Source organism: Parasteatoda tepidariorum, chromosome 11, assembly GCF_982258835.1.
Source record: "Parasteatoda tepidariorum strain Cologne lab strain chromosome 11, Ptep-v5.0, whole genome shotgun sequence".
NCBI classification, from domain to species: domain Eukaryota; kingdom Metazoa; phylum Arthropoda; class Arachnida; order Araneae; family Theridiidae; genus Parasteatoda; species Parasteatoda tepidariorum.
Window position 1 is genome coordinate 9,215,832 of NC_141765.1, and position 20,894 is coordinate 9,236,725.

Genomic DNA, 20,894 nt, shown 5'->3' on the forward strand with positions numbered 1-20,894 from the left:
TTTCCAACATGCGGCGCTTCCGATGCAGCGGCGCTTCAAGGAAAGTTATTTAAGATAAAATAATTTTCTGAGAGAAAGACTATTAAAAAAAATTAATAACGAAGTCGACGAAATATTCGCCGGTATCGCGATCTGCTGCAGAACATCGGCAATTGTAATTTGAGCGAACAGAAGAGGAAGTAATAGGACCCTAAATCCAACACTCACGGGACTGACGAAATGCCGAACTTCGGATCTCTTTCGGAAATTCCAATATGGCCTCCAAATATCCATTGTTAATTTCAGAAAAACCAATAAATTTAGTCAAGTTTCGATCGTAGATTATGATGGGGTGAATTTAAAACTGGTCCATCTAAAGAAATTTTACTAATCAAAATAATAATCTATATAATATAATCAAGAAGAAATAATCCGAATCCTATGTAGAAGAAATAATCGTTTCTTCTTTGGAGCAAGATCATAGTTCTCGTTTTTTCTTTTAGATAACATTTTGTTTTAACAAAAGAAACTACCACTCTATTATTTTTCAATAATTACTATTACTTAAAAAATTGCTTATAATTTTACTTATTAACCAGTGTTTTCACTAAAGCGCGAGAACGCGAGAATCTCGCATATTTTTTTCTTTTCTCGCATTAAAAAATGATTACCGCGAGAAATTCGCGCATTCTATAAATCACTTTCAAAATTCGCCAATTTCTCGCACTTTGGAAAAAGCTTCGAATTACGCCATTTAGAATAAAATCCGTTTCACTTTTCTTCCTGGATCTTTCATTATTTTCAACATCTGCCCCATTATCTAGCCTCCTTATTTACCAGTATTGTTCAGAAACTTTTCGAACAGAACACAACCACGGAACCCCTTTCAGAATACATTTCTCTGCAACCACGTATTTACCGCAGGTAAGGTTTCTTCATGTAAGACGTTAAAATTTTTTATGCACTTATGTAAGATGGACAAATACCTTGTAAAGGCAAAATCTTCTATGATGATGCACCAAAAATATTCAAAGATTTAAAAAATAGAAGACGTTGAAAATGTATTTTAATTAAAGAAATGATTTTTTTTTCAAGAGTTTTTGTGTTTTTTTAGTTTTTAGAAATCTCACCCTGTTTTTGAGAAAGGGTGAGAAATTCTCACCCATTTTTTTTCTATGATGAAAACACTGTTAACTGCTTCTTTAAATATTTATTACTCCACTTAGGCTCCATCATTAAATTCATGCTTGTTTTGTAGAAGGGAAAATTGAAGACTGAGTCGCAAAGAACATTATGGACCTATATCCATGTCCATAATGTCCTCGCAATTAGGCCGCTATCTGGTAAAAAATAATATTGCTCTCTGATTTTTTTTTCCGTTCACATGATATGTTACATGATATAGGGGAGAGGAGGGCACACGTGAACAATTTTTTTTATTTCTTCATTTTTCAAAAAATAGCATCAATTTCTCACAGTGAAGAAGTCCATATGTTTAAATAGTCTTTTCTTTGTCTTATGGAATTTTTTGAGATTTTTCAATAAAATATTTCTCTACTTTATGATATTTTAGAAAAATGACTTCAATTGTTCACATGTGCCCCTATTGGGGGCACATGTGAACATGCCTGGGGCACATATGAACAAGATTAAAAACACAAAACAATCATCATATTTCAAAGAAAAAAATCTTTATTATAACAGATATAGATACGCATTATACTGAAGGGGTTGTAGCTTACTATGTGAATTTAAATTGTACAACAGTACTGGCAATAAGAAAAAAATTTTTCAGTTGTACATTAATTTTTCCGCTGTTGGGGTTTTCGCAACTTCATGTTCCTCAGGAGTTGTAATGGGCCTTTTTCTTTCTTCTCTAATACACTGTCATGAATTTTTTTTCTTTTTTTTCTATCTTTTCATTTGCAGCTTTAGCAATTCTATCTTTCTCAGGTGTATCAGTTAATAAGCGTGATGCGCGATCAACAATTTTATAAAAATAAAATTTTCTTTAAGAAAAAATTTATAAATTAATTATGGAAAATTAAATAATAATAATTTTAAATGTATGCATATCTTTTAAACTTATAATATTATGAGGATAATAATCTTAATACTATGTAGGGGCACATGTGAACTGTTCACATCTGCCCCATCATCCTTCTTAAACATAACTTGAAAAATAAAGAATTTTTCATTGAGTAAAAAAAAAAATTATTGTCATAAACTTACCTGAATGTTCATATAATGCACTGCAATAGTTAATTTTAGTTTATTAGTTGATTTATACTATGCTTTCACTTGAAGAAACGAGTGATTATAATATATACAACACCAGCTGATACAAAGAAATTGTCAGAATAGAACAACAAAATGTCTCATTCTTCTGAAAGTTTTGCAGAGAGGTAGAACTAGTATTGCCATCAATTGAAAATTTTTTCAGATTTTTTATTTCAAATCATATTGGTAAAACATACCATGTTCACCCGTGCCCCCCTCTCCCCTACTAAAAACTGAACTCAGTGGCGCGACAGCCCATAGAGAAATATCTAACTCTTCTTCATGTCAAAAAGCAATAAACTATGGTATAGTATAATAGAAAAGTTTGCCCATTTTAGTGAAATATATCAGGAATATTCAGAAAGTGTTATTGATGAGGAAATAAGTTTCATAAGAGTTATTTTACCTCTAAATGAATTTTTTTATTTACTTTAAAACGTGAAAATATTAGTTGTAAAATCATGAATTTTTGCAGCCACGAATTCGAATGGTTCTAATTCGAATTTCTGCTTGTATAAATTGTAAAATACTAAAAAATTAAATATTATAAAAAATTTTAAATAAGAAATTTCTTAAAATAATCGTATGCTCACAATTAAATAAAATATTGCATAACATAAAATTCCGAAAACCACATTATACGTCAAAACATAAATGATCAACATCGATGGATAAACAATTGCAGTGTCTGCCTGAAAAAGGCAAATTACGTTTCAGCTTATGGGCGATTCTTTCGTTACGTGTGCTACTTTTACACGACATATTTTAATTTTAACACTCATTATAATAAACTTGTTAGATATTTTTTACATTTTTCGTAAAAGAACACTTCGTAAAAGAACGTTTTTCGTAAAAAATTTTAAATAAGAAATTTCTTAAAATAATCGTATGCTCACAATTAAATAAAATATTGCATAACATAAAATTCCGAAAAGCACATTATACGTCAAAACATAAATGATCAACGTCGATGAATAAACAATTGCAGTGTCTGCCTGAAAAAGGCAAATTACGTTTCAGCTTATGGGCGATTCTTTCGTTACGTGTGCTACTTTTACACGACATATTTTAACACTCATTATAATAAACTTGTTAGATATTTTTTTACGTTTTTCGTAATTTGTTGCTAAATCTACATGTGTTTTAAGTTTGCAAAAAGAAGATAGAAGGTGCAAATCAATTTGATGTAGATAAAAATAAAATTCTGAAATTTTGTTATGTATGTTACCCTTTATGATGCTAGATATTTGAAATTTTGAATATATTCATTTAATTCTGTGAAGTATAAATGTGTAAAATCACAATAATTTTTTTATAGAGAAATACGATATCAAAGCTAGCTGTGTTTAGTGATTTTTTAAATTTTTTTCCAACAGTAAACACACACACACATATATATATATATATATATATATATATATATATATATATATATATATATATATATATATATATATATATATATATATATATATATATATATACATACATATATACATACATATATATATATATATAAAAACTCACATGTCTCAATTCCATTCAATATTCGCTAAAAAAAGTTATGAAGAATCATTGTAATCCAATGAAACCGTTAAAGCACCATTAATTGACCAATGTTTGTCAATGATTGTGTTAGGCTTGGATAGTGATAATTTTCAATTTTCATAAAGATAATCGATTTTCATAAAGTATGTATGTGGTATTTTTCTGTTAACCCTTTCAAAGGTAGAACTGACTTGTTTACGGCATTATGGCTATTATTCTTTAAAGTCTTAATTTTTTTCTTCATTTAAATATCCCCTTATCTTAGCCCAGGAATAAATCTATAATAGAAAAAGATGTACACAACGATTTATTCTGAATAACTTTTGATCTTAAAATTGAAAAATTCTGAACTAAGATGCAATATTCCTAACATAACGAAAGATATTCTATATAACAGTGAAGATGATAATATGAGTTTCAAATCCGCACACAAAAATGACAAATACGATAAATTTGGAACCGTTTTTAAGAATTTTAGTACTATTTTAACATGTTTTATCACGCTTTTAGAACAAATTATTATACACCAAAAATTCTCCGCATTTATTAATAAAATTCATTCATTCGAGGATGAAATCGTGTGAAAAAATAATAGATAAACAAATTAAATAAATAAAAATTAATAAAATTTTTTTCTTCTTATTTTTAATATTTTTTCAATTTAAATCAAACGATAATATCTTATGTGGCAAAGATACCATTTTAATAATTTCAATCTTAGTATTTGACCATTAAAAATTACATATTTTTATAAATTCTAAAATACACGCTTTACAATGAAAACTGTTAAAAATACTTCACCATAAACTTATTTTAGAGTAAATAGGTGCAAACAGTATTTGATTCCCACTTTGGGCAAATCCTTAAAATTGAAAAATAAGATTTAGAGGTACATATTTTTAATTAGTTTTCTAATTAAACCAAAACTTATTAGCTATTCCCACATAAAGAAGAATCTTAAAAATATAAATCCGTCGAATTCTGGCCCATTTAAACATATTTATTTAACATTTCTCAATATAATATAAATTACAAGAAAACACATTCTAATTTATTTATTTATTACATGTGCTTGAAAAAAAAACCTCGATTCAAAATTATAAAAATAAGTTTCTATCAACATAATACTTATGTAAACAATCGGCAGAATTTAAAAAAAGAAGAAAGGAACGAGAGAATATTGAGAAGAATATCTTTTGGCAAAAAACAGCCAATTTTGTAGTTACTCTTTTAAACTAGTCCCTTTGAAATGTACTTCCTGCTTTCTTTTCCCTCCCATGACGAATTTTGGTAAGGAGGAGAGTTTGATAATCGATGTCACTGATTGAAGGGGGTAGAATTTTTTGTGCAGTTCAGGCCGACCTGTTTTAACTCTCCTTGACTAAGTAATCAACAGACATGATGACTCCCCCTGCTTAAGGGTCAGATGATAAGAAAACAGGTGTTCAATGAGTCACCCTTTCTCACTGAGCTATGATTGAAAAGAAACAACTATGTAGGGGGCGAGGAAGGGAATGGTTGATAATATTTAGTACAAAACTCTTACTTCTCTTGACAGTGTAGGGAATGAATGATTATTTCTGCAATAATGGTAAACATCTTATAAAAAAGAAAGAAAAATCCTAAATCTTAGGAGGGAAAAAAAACTATTCCTTTTAAAAATGGCAGGAAAATGTATCGAATTTCGTTCCGGTTTTCTGGTTTTTGGATTTCCGGATAAGAGGTTCTGTACTGTATATTAAAAGAAAAGAACCTTTGTAATAACACAAGTATTACCTCCTAATATTTGTAAACCGTAGAACAAAACTTAAAAACGGAGCATCTATCCAAATTTGCGAGTTCATTTTACTTTAATGTTTACTGTAATTTTAATATTACTCAAAAGTATTTCAAAAAATGTTTAAGTGAATTACTTAGTTAGCAACATATATGAACCACATACATTTATCACTAAAATGCATATAAATAACACTAAAGAAGTCTTACTGGAACTTTAGGAGGATTAAATTCAAGATTATATATTCTACCACTGGGTAAATGCAACCAACGTCCTTTAAGTCTGGAAACAATAATTTCATCAGGAACATCTAGACTAATTGCCCTTTTTATATCACATATAGCAGATAGCATGTCAGCTTGCGCTGCTGTGCGGGGGAATCCTGAAATTAAATTTTCACATCAGTAAATCTATCACGTAAAAGATATACAATTCGAAGAAAAGGGAGAAAAAAATTTTTACAACAAGCGCGTTTCAAAAAGACTTTAAAGTTTCAAAAGATAAATTTATAAATTTAAAAAGAAATTTTTTTAAAACTTTATTAAAGTGAGAGTTATAATATGTTCCATAAAATGATAAAAGTTTTCAAAGCAATTTATTTTTTCCAAAATGGCTTTAGAAAGTGATTGTGAACATATCAAAAGGAATACAATACAAAAGAATATACAGTACTAAGTCCCATATAAGGATGTGTGTTTACTGGAAGGGCTTATTTTACTGACACTTTTAAATAATCAAAACTCTTTTCCGATCTTTTAAAAAAAAAAGTGTTATTAAAAAATACATTCTTTATACTTTTCCTTGCTGCTTCTACCATAGCTATACGTTTATTCTGCATGAATTACCACATTAAAAAAGTTGTTGAAAGGACAAGAGCAGTTAAAGAAAAACTTTAGGGAAAAGAACAAACTATAATTATTAATGAGGATGAATATTACTAATGTTTATATAAAAACGGCAGACAAGATTAGTTTGCTTTTCATTACAGAGGTTTTCATTAAAAGATTTACTCAATTTTGTCTCATTTTTTAGAGTATATTTTTTATTAAATCGGATCAATTTACTTCTGCAATTTCTTGATGTTCATTTTTTAATGTTATCATTAACTGATCATTTGCTCTGCTGATTCTTTAAAACAAAATGAAAAAAAAAAAGAAAAACTTATCTTTATTTATCACAGAGAAATCTCAAATTATTGTCTGCTTACTTTTATTCATTTTTATACATAGATATTTTACCATACTACTATAAATTACCAAACAAGCGCTCATATTTAATTAAGTCTCACCCATAGTTTCATATGAATATTGACTAGCGATTAAAACCAAATAAACTTCCATCTAGATGTAGATCATATAATTGCAGGCCATGCGCATATATAGGGGAGAGTCGGGTAGCCCCGCCCACTGTCAATTTCATACGTATAGAATATTTTTTCAAGTCAATGGGCCATCAGACATTAATTGTTATATTAAAAAAAGATTATTTTCAAAGTTTCAAGTATTTATGCAGATGGTAACATGGTAAACAATAGTTTTGAAAATATGTTGAATACAGTAGTCATGAAATTAAGAAAAATTGGTTGAATGTTTCGATTAAACTTCATTTTAATACTAAAAAAATAATTTTTTCTATACATACAGCATTAAAGTATGTAGTCTTAAGTTTAATTTGCACAAAGAAAGAAGTTTGTATGTAAAAAATTGTTCGAGTATTTACAAATTTACAAAAAAATTGGATTTCGGGTAGCCCCGCTCACATGAATGACGGGTATCACCGCCCAATTTTATTTCGTCGATAAATGTACGGTTGCAAAGATTAGTATTTTATTGCTTCAAATTTGAATGTTATATGCATTTTTAACAAAATAATATACGTTTTAATATTATATGAAACATAAATTTATATATTTAAAAATGAAAAATTAAATAATTTTAAAATGTAATTGATATAACCAAACTAAATTTAATATCAAAAAATCATAAATATTATAAGCTATTTGCTTACTTATTTATTTTCACTTATTTGAAAACGAATCAATCTACAGAAGCATTTGAATGCAATCAAAATACAAAGTGAATTTGTAATTTTATAAGAAGTATTTTATATTAAGTTTATAAGAAGAGATCAACCAAATAAGTTTATACTGAAAAACAACTATTGTTATTAATTATTGTTACTTAAATTAAATTATTTTCATTAAATATTTAATATAAATATATATTAATATTATAATATATTAACATACATTAATAATGATAAAAAGTATGACATTTGTTGTTATTAAATTATAGAATTCACTAAAAGTATATAAATATGTAATAAATAAAATAATTTGTGATAAAAATGATAAATGAGGTTTATCTATTGTCAATACATTGGTCATTCTCATTTACACCTGAAAAAATAGCCAAAAAACACAATTTTTGTAACTGGGCGGGGCTACCCGGCACATTTTGAAAAGAACTGAAAAACACGTTTTTTTTTTATTTCTATTTTTTTAAGTTTAAATATTCTTTTTTTGGTTTATTCTTTTTGCATTATTTAATTAGATGATAAAACAATAGAAACATACAAAAATGTTGATTATTACTCAGTATTATACAGAAATATAAGCAATACTCCTTAGGTGAGCGGGGCTACCCGACTCTCCCCTACCTGCGGAAAGTCTCAAATTTTGTGTATACTTCTATAAAATTAACAGGAGTATCCACACGTTTAAAAAAAAAAAACAAGCAATTTAACTATCACGATTCAAAAATTATTCAACGTGATCACTTATCACTAATCATTTTCACATTATTTTAAAATCTAACATCGCAATTTCTATTCATTCATTTTAATAATATAATATCACTATATTCACACGATTTGAATATCAAACATTGATTTACGTGCTTTGAAAGTTACACATTGCGATACGTATTCTCAGAATTTAAAAATTAAATTACATGGTTTGTATTCACTCATCTCTAAAATTCAATATCATGATTCATATTCAGAAGATTTTAAATTCCAACACTGGGACTCACATTCACTTCTGGATTCACACTGGAACTTCATGCAATTTTAAAATCAAACATTGTGATTTGTATTCACGAGATTTCAAAATAAAACATTGTGATTTGTATTCACTCGATTTTAAAACAAACAATTCCTATTTATGCAATGGACAATTACAGCATATCATAAATTTTTTAATTTTCATACCTAACTTATTGGAAATTCTCTCCTGAAACCGAAAATCTGATTGTTTTTTTCGACAAATGTTAATTTATTTAGTTATTCAACATTTAAATTGCCTCAAAAGGCCTCCGTAAGTGATGCAATCAAAAACGATCCCTGATTGGTTATGACGTCAAATGTGCCGAAGGGAAACGTGCCGTCTCCATCAGCTAAGGCTATTTCAATGCTCTTTTAGTTTTGATATCACGTATATCGTATGAACATCCTTTGTACATTATCAGTAAAAATTTTGTGAATCAAATTTACGGTTCTGAGAGTGTATGCAAAATGAAGGAAAGATTTTAAAACTTCAAACGTTGTTATTTATCATTAAAATATCTGAAGAAATGATTATGTAGCTCTTAACAGCGAATCAACATTTCTTTTCGGCGGAAATCAGTGGTGCTAAAGTTCATAGAAAATACTATTTTATTCCACTTACTTTTAATTTAAAATAATGCTTTATTACAACCTAATTACTTAATTAAAATAAGTCGCAGATTCGTTAGAAATTTTATACATTTTGATATAGGATGGATGATTTTATAATTAGTTATTGCATTAAAACAAATCAGTATTTTCATAAATCTAGTCCATTGAAAAATATCAGTCCATCATCATTACAATCTATGTGCTAATGATCAAAAATTCAAATAATGTAATTTAATGTTGCCTCTTTAATTTATTTATTTATTACTAGAGTTGAAGGATTTTCTTTTTAAGTAAATATTTACTAATGCAGTTTATGTTATCCTTTTTTTTTTGTTTCACTATGTATTAAATATTTAAATACACATTAACGCTTATATTTATTATTCCTAGATTAAATAGGAATTCCGTTACAGTTCGAAATTATATTTATTTTTAAATTTATGAATTTTAATTCCTTTTTCTGCAATATAGTATTAATAAAGTATGGTTATTGTTAATTTCTCTCCTTATTTTTGCAAGCTATTTGTCAGTGCTTGCAATGAAGAATTCTAAAATAGTGAAATTAGTACATTATACATTTTTAATTAAAAAAAATTTATTAAAATTGTTTTAAAAAAATCTTAGGTTATGCATACGGTATAGCGGAAAACGTATCAACACTTTCAAGAATCTAGTCCATTGAAATATATCTGACCATCAGCATCACCATAATCTAGTTATACTAAAAATTTCACTTAAATTTCTCATTTATCCATATCTAATTAACTCATTTATCCACAAAATTTCAGCGAATATCATTAAGCTGGAAGTTTTTGTTTCACTAAAGCTAGAGAACAAAAATAAAAAATTAACTTATACAAAATGGAAAGAAATTCTAATGCACATTCTTTATTAAATTAAAAAATAAACAGTAATGTTGATATTTTTTCTCAATATTTTTATTCTTTGAGTAAATAGGAACTTTGCTACGGCGAAAAATTATTTTTATATGCATTTATAAAATTTTATTCCTGTTTCTGCAATAAAGAACTAAATAAATGCATATGCTTGATTTCAAATACTCTTATAACATAGATTAAGGTAATGAAAGTAAAGTTAATAAAATCAGCAGGAATATATATATATATACATATATAAATTTAAAGTTTTGCTGGGATCACAAGTTTTTTAAGAGGCTACTGCTATGAAGACAATTACATGCGCTTACATACAATTACATTACATTCACGCTAGAATAAATAGATAAAAATTATCAATAACTTAAGCTGTCCTATATTTTAAAATCTAAAACTATTTATTGTACATAAGAAATTCTTAAACATTTCTTTCACTTAAGATGAAAATAAATCTTCCAAATGAACTTGAAGTATACATTAAAATTAAGATTATAGTTAAAAAAATGAAAAAACGAAGTTATTTTGTATTTGTAACCCATCATTTATAAGCAATACCATACACTTTTTTTATTGAACTAAAAAATCTTAAATATTCCGAGCTAGAAAATTTCGTCAAGTATTAACAATGTTTCAGTGGGTACCATTGAAATTTAACATTATAAAAATACGTTATATCAAATCCACATTTTTATTAAGCGATATTATGGCGCTATTTTTTATACAGGTAGCTTTAGACCATCTAAAATGGATGGATTTAATTAGAAAATTCAAACTAAAGCAAGAACGTATTGGTTTTCACAGCACAGCTATTGTAAGTGAACGACAGATGGACACGTGTGACGTCAGTTCGTGAATAATCACGTGACTCCCCGTTTCAGGCGAAAACGAAAGTAAGCGTTTCTTGATTGAAAGTAACTAAATAAATAGCCTTCTTAGAAAAGTAATAAAATGTTTTCTGGGAGTTTTGAGGGATTCTGATTGCATTAAAATTAAAAAAAAATTTGACTGTAATTGTCCATTTCAGACATATTACGTGAAAGCTTTTGCAATTAGAAATTATTGTAAATAAATATATTTATATTAAAATCTTCATCCTTTGTCTTTATTTTTTAGAAAAGAATTCTTGCCTTCTTGCTAATTGCTTTTGCAATCGTAATAATTTGAAAAAAAAAGAGAAAAGGTGAAAGGTAAGTAATTAAAAATATAATTCATTTTAATTATATTACCTTCATTTTTTAATACTTAATTAAATTGAGTAGTAGTTTCACTATATCAAATATGTTTGTTTTTTTCTAAAAGAAAATTCGCATTTTACCATTGCTTCTATCAACCCACCACCTCACAGTACATCACGACACTGATGTTTGTTTACCTTAAAGACCTATTATCCGGAAAAAACTTTTTTTCTGGACTTGCTAAAAACCTAAAGATTCAGGATATGGAACTTTCCACGGTAGAAAAATATATATATATTTCCTTTACAGAAAGTAAGATAAAAACATATGTATAAATTAGAACTTTGCTTTAAAAGAACATGAAATTACCATCAAGTAACCAGTTCTTATCAGATAGCAACTTTACTTTCTCTAAAACAAGATTTGATACAAGCTCATCAGGCACAAGTTTCCCCTTTTCAATGTAATTCTTTGCTTCTAATCCTTCCTCTAAAAGCAAATAGAACTAAGAAGTTAAAGTACATAAAATAATAAATTAAACAAAGTCATAAGATCATCTCAATGCTTACAAATTTATACAATTCTCAATTTTATAGTTTTAATAAGAGGAGGCTTTAGCATTTTCAAGAAACAACAAGAGAGTTGCTGTTTATATGTGCTATCTGAAAGAATGAGCTTTGTTAACAATTATGTCCTTCAGAACGAGAATCTGAGATTTAGACAAATAACTTCCTGCATAACATTCAGTAACACAAAAGATCATCTACATTTTCCATTGTTAATCCAACAGCAAAAAGATAATCAGAGCCCTAAAACTGCTAGTGGCTAACAATATTTTACCTCGGTACTGCAGAGTGCATTCTAGGCAGAAAAAAGGGCATTATTATTCTAAAAAGGCAATAATTTCTTTCTATGGGCTTTACACATTCTATTAAATAAAACTGTCAATTAGTAAGAGAAAAAAAAAAAATTTACTTTACAAAAAGTAGCAAAGCAATCATATTAATTACTAATTTTTATTGATAAATTAACACATAAATCAAGTCAATGTGCTAATTAGCTTAGCAATTTATTTAAAATACATGCACATGTTAATAAAATAATAAATCTATACTTTTAAGTGTCTGTAGTTATGATTTAATAATTAAAATGATTAATAATAATTATGATTTAATAAATAATTAACTTTTCAGTTATTAATTTTATTATAGGCGCGTTAAATAGTATAACAATATAATTAAAAATGCAGCATTAAATTAAATAATATTTCTTTCTCACTTGGTGTACAAAATGAATTCTATTCCTTTTGCTGCTTTTTTTTTTATTCGATTTATTTATCTTTTTATTAGTTATTAACTGTTACTTTTTTTTTTATCGCTATTAGTTATTTGCTTAATTTTTGTAGTTATTCATTGTTAGTTTCTTAGCATTAATTGTTACGTTGCTTGCTAGATTTTTTTTTTCTTTCTTAAGCGAGGTGAGCGTCTTTTGTTAAAACAAAATGTTATGTAAAATAAAAAACGAGAACGACGATCTCCCACCGAAGAGATTATTTCTTTTTAGGAGGATTCGGATTATTTCATCTTGAATTATTTCTTCTTGATTATATCATAGAGATCATTATTTCAATTAATGAAATTTATTATTTTAATTAATGAAATTTCTAAAGATGGGGCAGTTTTAAATTCACCCCATCACAATCTACAATTGAAACTTAGCTAAATTTATTGATTTTTCTGAAATTAACAGCATATTTGAATTATCGTAATATATGGGCGCCATATTGGAATTTCCGGAAGAGATCCGAAATTTGGCAAATTCCGAAATACGGAATTTCTTTGGTCCCGTGAGTGCCGGATTTTGGGACCTATACTATTCCATACAAATCAGAAAGAAAAAAAATTCTTAATATCATTTCTTTTTGAAAAAAAAAAAAAGATGCAACATTTTTTTTAATTAATAAAAATGACAAGATAAATGCGCCTCCTTATTTGCATTACAATTTAAATTAAAATCAAATATTATAGCATATTTTCAGTGTTTGGTTGCTCAAAAGCAACAATTAATGGTTTTTTGAGCAAAAAGAGAAAGGGGCGATATGTGCCAGCCAACCCGAAGAGGGGGACGATGGTCCACAGAACGTTGGGAACCACTGTTCTATACTAAAGAATTATAAAATTGCCATAATAATTGATAATATCTCGGTTTCTCTTAAGTCAGTTAATTACATAGAATACATTAAAAACATTTTAAGAAGTCAGTGCTTTTTCCAGATTTTGAAATTTACCTTCATCAGAAGAATTAAGTGAAATTTAAACACCTTGTTCTTTTACCTTTACAATCACAACACAATTTTGAATAATTCAAAAGAAAGTTATATTTGGAATCTCAAATATTTTAGCAGTTAATAACTTTGACATTATTTTCTAACTTCCTCTAAAATTTTCAATTTCTTTCAAAACATATTTTATTATATTGGTGACAAGCAGCCATGTTTGATAAATAACATGCATCAAGAAGAATAAGAATTCTGTGTGTTTCAACATCAAAATAAATAAACTTATACTTCACAAAAAGAATGAATAGTTTTCAAACAAGCAAAATATGATAAATACATTTATTAAACCGTTTAAATAGCAAAGTTATGAATATATAAGAGGGACACCGATTTGTCCCTGTTTGACACCTGTTTTTTTGGATTGATTTTCTTGAAATTAGAACAAAATTTTAGTTGCTATGCTATATTGGAATATACAATTCAAGCATGTTAATAGGCTTTAAAATAAGATTATGCTTATGGAAAAGCAAGCATCTTGTGCATAGGCAACTATAAAAGAAGGATTGAGTAATGAGGGATCATACAAAGGAGCATAGTCTGTATCATTAACAAAATTCTAGATTTGTTTAAATAAAAATAGGTTAAACATTCTATAAAATAATATTGATGCACTAAATCTTTTACAAACTTTAAAATAAAATTCAACAATATTCTCAGACAGATATAAACAAAATCAACAAATTATAAAAAACCTGGAGAACTTATAAAAAACATTGCTACTAATTGCGAGAGTAGGTAAAAATACATTAATATCAAATTTTTTGCAATGACTTGTTGTAATTCTTTCTTCTTATTTGCCAAAAGAGTATTGACCAGGGTGTGTGACTTTTTTTATTTTTTTTTTATTTAAATAGGATTTTTTTGATTTAAATCAGAATTATTTTTTTTATTCAAATACACTGTAAGAACTTTAATTTATGATTAAAAAAACTTTATAAATGTTTAATCAAAATTAAATTAATATTAAAACTATATTATAACAATATTTTAGAAGCTCTAACTTAGCAAAGTAATTTTTCATTATAATACATAGCTTTCAATGCATAGCAACCATGTTGAAACAAATACATGATTGATATTTAAAGACTAGATGAAATAGAGAATTTAAAGAATACTTCACCGATCTGTCCAGGTTTTTCTGAGAGGTACCTATTTTGTGAAAATTTAGACATAATTTATGAAAATTAAAAATTACACTAAAAAATCAACACAAATATGGTAAAAATATGGATTTATCGTTTCTTACGAGACACAAAAATAAAATTACAAAGAAAAAGTATTTTGTGAAATTGTTCTACCGTTTTTCCTAAAGTTGAATTTGTGAAGGTACTGGCTTGGACAGACCCCTGTACTTTAACTATTAAAACAAAGTTCCAATTAGCAAACCATAATTTTAATTTAAAATTGTGATTGCTTTTTTTTCTTTTGATTTTTAAAATGACAAAATAAATGTAACAGATTGTGTTTATAAATGAAGTCATTCATCAAAAAATAAATAAATATTTAATCTATACATTTCTATATCAAAATATTCATTTTTAATTCCATATCAAAATAGATAAGTTAAACTAAAAAAAATCGATGTACTCAATGGAATTTTTTTTCACAAAATTACATTATAGAAAATCAGATAAATGTCAAAGATACTGTAAACATATTATGAGAAAAAAATACCAGTTAATAACCCTACTGCTTCAAATAGACTTTGAAAGGGAAGAATGACACTATATCAAGAAAAAAATATCTGAATTCATCAGCCTATTTTTTTTTTCCTTCTATTTTAGGCATATTAGGGTAATTTCTTTTTATATATCCTCAAGCTTCAGAAATATACATTTTCCACCAATAAAATATAATGTAGATTTTAATTCCATGCTTTTTCATTCAAAAGACAGAATTTTAATTAACATTATTTTTTGAAAAAAATTCATGTTTATTAATTACTTTCTACAGCTATGCAAGTCTATATTACGACAGCATTAAATGTTTACTTTAATCTGTACTTTCAATCTCAAGAATCAAAAGATTTTTAAATTTGTAATTTCAAATGTGTTGGAATTTAACATACACTGAGAAGAAAAGTAATTTTGTTAACTAAAATTAATTAATACAGCAATTCATTTAAAATAATTTTTAAAACTAAGAAAAGAAAATAATAAAAGTATCAATAATTTAAAACACTAATTTTTAACTTTTAAAATCAATATGTATGAAGAAAAAAAATTTGTTGATTTAAATCAATAATTTTCTTTAAAAAAATCATTTGATTTAAATCAACAAACCCTGCTATTAGCCACTTGTTAAATCTGTTTCAAACATTTACATTGTCATCCACTGATAAGAAAATTAATATAGAAAAAGAGGTTGAAAATGAAATAGTTTTTGATATTTCATTTGCTGAAGTTTTTTTCTTTCTTGTTGATCAGAAGTGGTCGAAAACTAAGAGAACATCCATTCTAAAAACAGTATTAACAATTTACTTTCAAACACACTTTCTGTAAATTTATCTTCGTATTCAGGTACAGATTACTTCGAAATACTAAGTCAAATTGAATTCTTCCTTCCACAGCGAACAAACGGAACTCGTCGCCAACTTACCGTAGTTATGACAATCCCGCATGAGAATTAATTACTTTTCACTCCCCTCTTAATGAAACATTGCTCTTAAAATCATGTTTTACATTGTACCAAGAAATTTGGGGAAACAAACAGATAAATAACTAAAAAACAATAGTTAAAATATTTTTACTAGTTTTATGTAGTATATGAGAACGTAGAACATCACCACTTGATACATATGACAAGTTAAAGTCGCCTACAATACGAGAAGAAATTGTTCCTTTTCCGGAACCGGGCGGTCCCATTATTAAAAACCGAAAATATTGAGCCATCTTGAAAATTACTTCAACAGTTTACAACAATGCTATATCAAACATCGAGACAGAAGAGATAACTTATAGGCGGGTTGACACGATGGGACAAAACAAAAATGGGAACCGCGAAATTTTAGGGAAAAGGGAAAATGCGAAGGGGAAAAAAGGCTGTTGCTTGGCTGACCGCCTTTTTAATAAATAGAGGCATTTGATTGGTCAATTACATCATCGTTATCGCTTAATCGTTTTGTCAGGTTTGCTAGAATGGCGTTTTTAGCATTTTTGTTTGGCGCAATTTTAATAACGCGCATGCTCAGTTTGATAATTTATTCAAACCAATCGAAGTACTTCGTAGACAATGAATATAGAAGCTTGTATCCCCTCCTTTGCTCGTGTATACTCCATAGAGTTGAAATAGTAGGTAGAGGAACCAAGTTCGCTTTATTCCTTCCGAAAAGACACGCCACAGATAGCAAGCAAAGAGCTACAATCACGTGATGGAAAGAGTGCAATACTTGGCGCAGTATCACAAATGTTGGCGCACTAAGTTTTTAAACAGCTTTATTTCGATATTACCGATGCGCAAATAATCGGAGCATTTGAAAGAGAGAAAGAAAATATTTTCGTTGATCACATTTCTTTAATATTATTAAATGGGTTTTTAAAACATGAGGAGTTTTTTTTTCTTAACAAATAATTTTTAATTAAAGTACTGCCTTTATTAAAAAAAATTCAGTAGTTCTCGTCTTTACCCTTAACACTATTCCTTAAAATTTATTCACTATATAAAAATAAAAAACGATATTCTGCATCACTTATATTTATTACTATATTCAGAAAAAAAAATTTTTTATGTTTTTATTGCAAAGACCTATTTTAAAAAAAAAATTAACAATATATATTGTAATAACTATTAATACATTTAACTATTGTTACTTTTTTTAAAAAAAATAATAACTTCGATAAAAAAATCAGGATTTTTTTTAAATCTACCAGGGCTTAAAATGTGAATTTGAGAATGTTGCCTTTCTTTTTTAATGAAACATAAGTTCGTTTAAAAAATAAATTTAATCTTTACGCTTTAAAAGTTTTATCACTGTTAGATAAAACAAATTGTAAAGTTAAACAGATTGTCTGAAAAAAGTTCGATGCTTAGAAATAACGTTAATGCTGCAACACTTTTATCATTTTTATTTATGCTCACCAAGAGACTGCTCGAGAGGTAATATTAAATTTCGAAAAAAATAGCTTCGAGTAAAATAAAACCCGTTTTTAGTAGAATAGATTAGTTAGAAAACATATTTTTGATTAAATTTAATTACGTTTATAATTTTATTTATATATTGAATACACTAAATTATTTATACAATAAAGATTATTTACATTATTAATTTAGAATTTTGACTTCGTTTTTTCCTGACACTTAAAATAGATATTTTCAAAAATAAACTGCTGTTGCATTTTAACTTTACTCAACAATTTGTCTAAATATGAAATAAAATATTTATTCTAATATAAAAGTTTTCTGCTCCGAATAGAGAAAAATATAAGATTAGAAACATTAAACTAATCAAAGAAAATAATAAAAGTGTTTAATTAGAAATTTTACTTTGTATTTCATGTACAATCTAATTCCATAAATTACTAGGAAGTTTGAATGGTACACACAAAGAGACTAGTAGAAAAGCTTTCGAAATTTAAACAAAAAATACTTAAATAAAAGAGAAAGCAATTAGAATTTTTACTTTGTACTAAATGTAGATTGAAACTAATGACGAACTTATAATTAAAATATCTTACTTTTATTTGTGATAGAAATTGCAATTTATGCAACTTTTTATGAGGTAAATTTATGCAACTATTATAGGTCAATGTATACTTAATAATTTTTATACAGAAAACCAGTAACTTAAAAAGTAACAGTTAAAAATATTTTATTTTACAAATAAAAAAACCATAATCATTTTATGGACATTAAGAAAATTACAATGCCCCTCCATAAAAAATGCAATTTTCTTAAAAATAATAAGCCCATTTAAAACTATATCTTTTAGCCAGCTGCAAATTAAATATATACAATCTATACAAAGGTAAAAACAGTTGAAATTTTACAAGAAAAGTTCACGATGTTAAATCTTTGCACCACAGCCAGCTGTTAGCCTTGGCCGTCTGAGCAGTTTATTCCATACCAATGCATCACATGCGCTAATTTACTGCACTAATTTACTCCTATACAACTTAGCCACTTCTATGTTATGTTTTCTAAATTTGTTGCACTAAATCAAACTAATTCTACGCTTTAATATACTAGTAAAATAAAGTATTTCCAATATAGCAACTATTTTTAAATAAAAAGAAGATAAACAAGTACTTAATGATTATATTAAATGTACCTTAATTTATTTTCTAAATAGTACATAATTTGTATTCATTTTATGTGTAGTAACAGAATTATACAATTTTATTAAAAATTAACACTAAAACTACTATACACTATTTTATATTTAAATATTAAAAATATTTCATAGAATTTAATTATTCATCAAACATATAAGAATATACAAATAATTTGTTTTTTAAGCATTCCTATGTAATTTAAAAAAACAACTTCTTATATACCATATTTTTTATTTAAATATATATATTTGAAGGAAACATTTTAGAACAAGATAAATATTGGGTTTTAGTAATCAAGAGGTAAAGATATACAAAATCTTCAGAATATACAGAAATGATATCGACATTTAAAGAGAACTAAAACAAAACCGAAAGTTTACTCAATTGTTCCTTGGCGCTAAAGTATCTCGCCAAGGAAGCCAACAAAGCTTCGCAGCTATTTCAGCTAAAAATAGAGTATATATTGAAATATACTTAAACATTATAAGTTTAAAGTTTAAGAAACAATAAAAACTTATGTTAAATGCAAAAAAAGTGAGCAAAAACGAGCGTAATTGATTATTAAAGCAAATAAAACATGATTATCAGAGCATGACTGAGTATCGGAAAAATTTTAAAATCAATTTTAAAATAGAAAAAGTTAAAAAAAATGTCGCCCTTTCTTGTAAAAAGTTATCGGACAGTCCCTAGAAAACTTCTCCGTGCAGCAAAATGCTCAGGACTTTTGTACCATTCTTATTTCTGAATTAAAAAGACAGACAGTTAATTGCATCAGACGATCGCAATGCTAAACGAATGGACGGGAATCGAAGCGGTCTCAGTGAACGGCAAGTTTGGGCTACAGTCACGTGACTTTATCTTGTCCACGGGTGGGGGGTTATTCTACTCTCTCTACCCAGTATTTCAACTCTATGGTATACTCAAACAAAGACTTAAAGATGGAAAGATCAATCACTGTACCAAACAGATGTTAGGATGAACTTTGACACTGGACACATCACCGGTCTCTATTTTTTTTATTTGATTTTCATAAATTGTTATGATAAATAATAACATTCTGTCTCTGTGCCAGAAAAACCTGAACACATTTTTTTTAAAGATTTATAATTTGTAAATTTTAAATGAAAAAATTAATATATTTTAAAAAATTGATTTTTATATTGTTCTGAAATTCAAATACTTGAAATAAATATTAAAAAAACAATCTAAGTGCTTATTAAAAATATATAAAAATATAAAAATAACTAAAAAATAAATAAAATAATTAAAATAAAATAGAACAGTTTTATAAGCAATCTAAGCTGCCCAAAGCATTTAATTTCATGAAGAACAATAAATTGGAAAATGTTAATAATTGCTGAGATAGAGTCTCATAATTGCCTGTTAGCGTTAAGTTAGTTAGTTATTAAAACTTTTTCATGGTTTTCATTTGTGCGTAATGTAAATTCTAATTATTTTCATTCAAAAAGTCTTTCAAAATATAATTTCATTCCTGTATTTAAATTACAAGTAACTTTGATATCTGGGTTGCCTACAAAAATTCAAAAAAGTACAAAAAAAAATTTAGAGCATTTCACAGCATTTACTATTATCAAAGATGATAAAAAAATTATTGATTATTAAAAAATAATTTTATTGCGATAATCAACATTAAGCTGGAAACCTATTACTATTAAGCAATTTAAAAGACTTTTTCGTGGTTTTCCTTCGCATGTAACACAAATTTGATTACTTTAATTTAATCTTCATTAAAATAAATTATTCTTACAACTTTTATGAATATGATTGTATATTGATACTTAAATTGTTAATTACTTTGATCTCTGAATTGAATTCAGCATAATAAGGGTGTTTCACTACATTCACAAAATAAAAAAGCTCACACTTTGATTTCTGGGTTGAGTTAATAAGAAGAGCTTTTCGTTCTGTTCAGAAAGATGGTACCCTATCTATTAAGGATAATAATAATGAAAA

General features: G+C 26.8%; 1 protein-coding gene across 3 annotated transcripts in view; it reads right to left on the reverse strand.

Annotated features, from left to right (window-relative positions):
• The window catches only part of Ak3 (Adenylate kinase 3), a 36,924-nt gene extending 20,279 nt beyond the window's left edge, over positions 1-16,645 (reverse strand). For 2 of the 3 annotated variants that reach the window (XM_087155296.1, XM_071187590.2), the window contains exons 1-3: positions 16,400-16,645; positions 11,682-11,801; positions 5,794-5,966 (exon numbers count right to left, since the gene is read on the reverse strand). In XM_087155296.1, coding sequence (XP_087011422.1) covers positions 5,794-5,966; positions 11,682-11,801; positions 16,400-16,541 — 435 coding nt within the window. In that variant the 5' untranslated portion in view covers positions 16,542-16,645. The other variant, XM_016049490.4, reaches the window with a different exon arrangement.
• Positions 16,646-20,894: the final 4,249 nt, after the last annotated feature.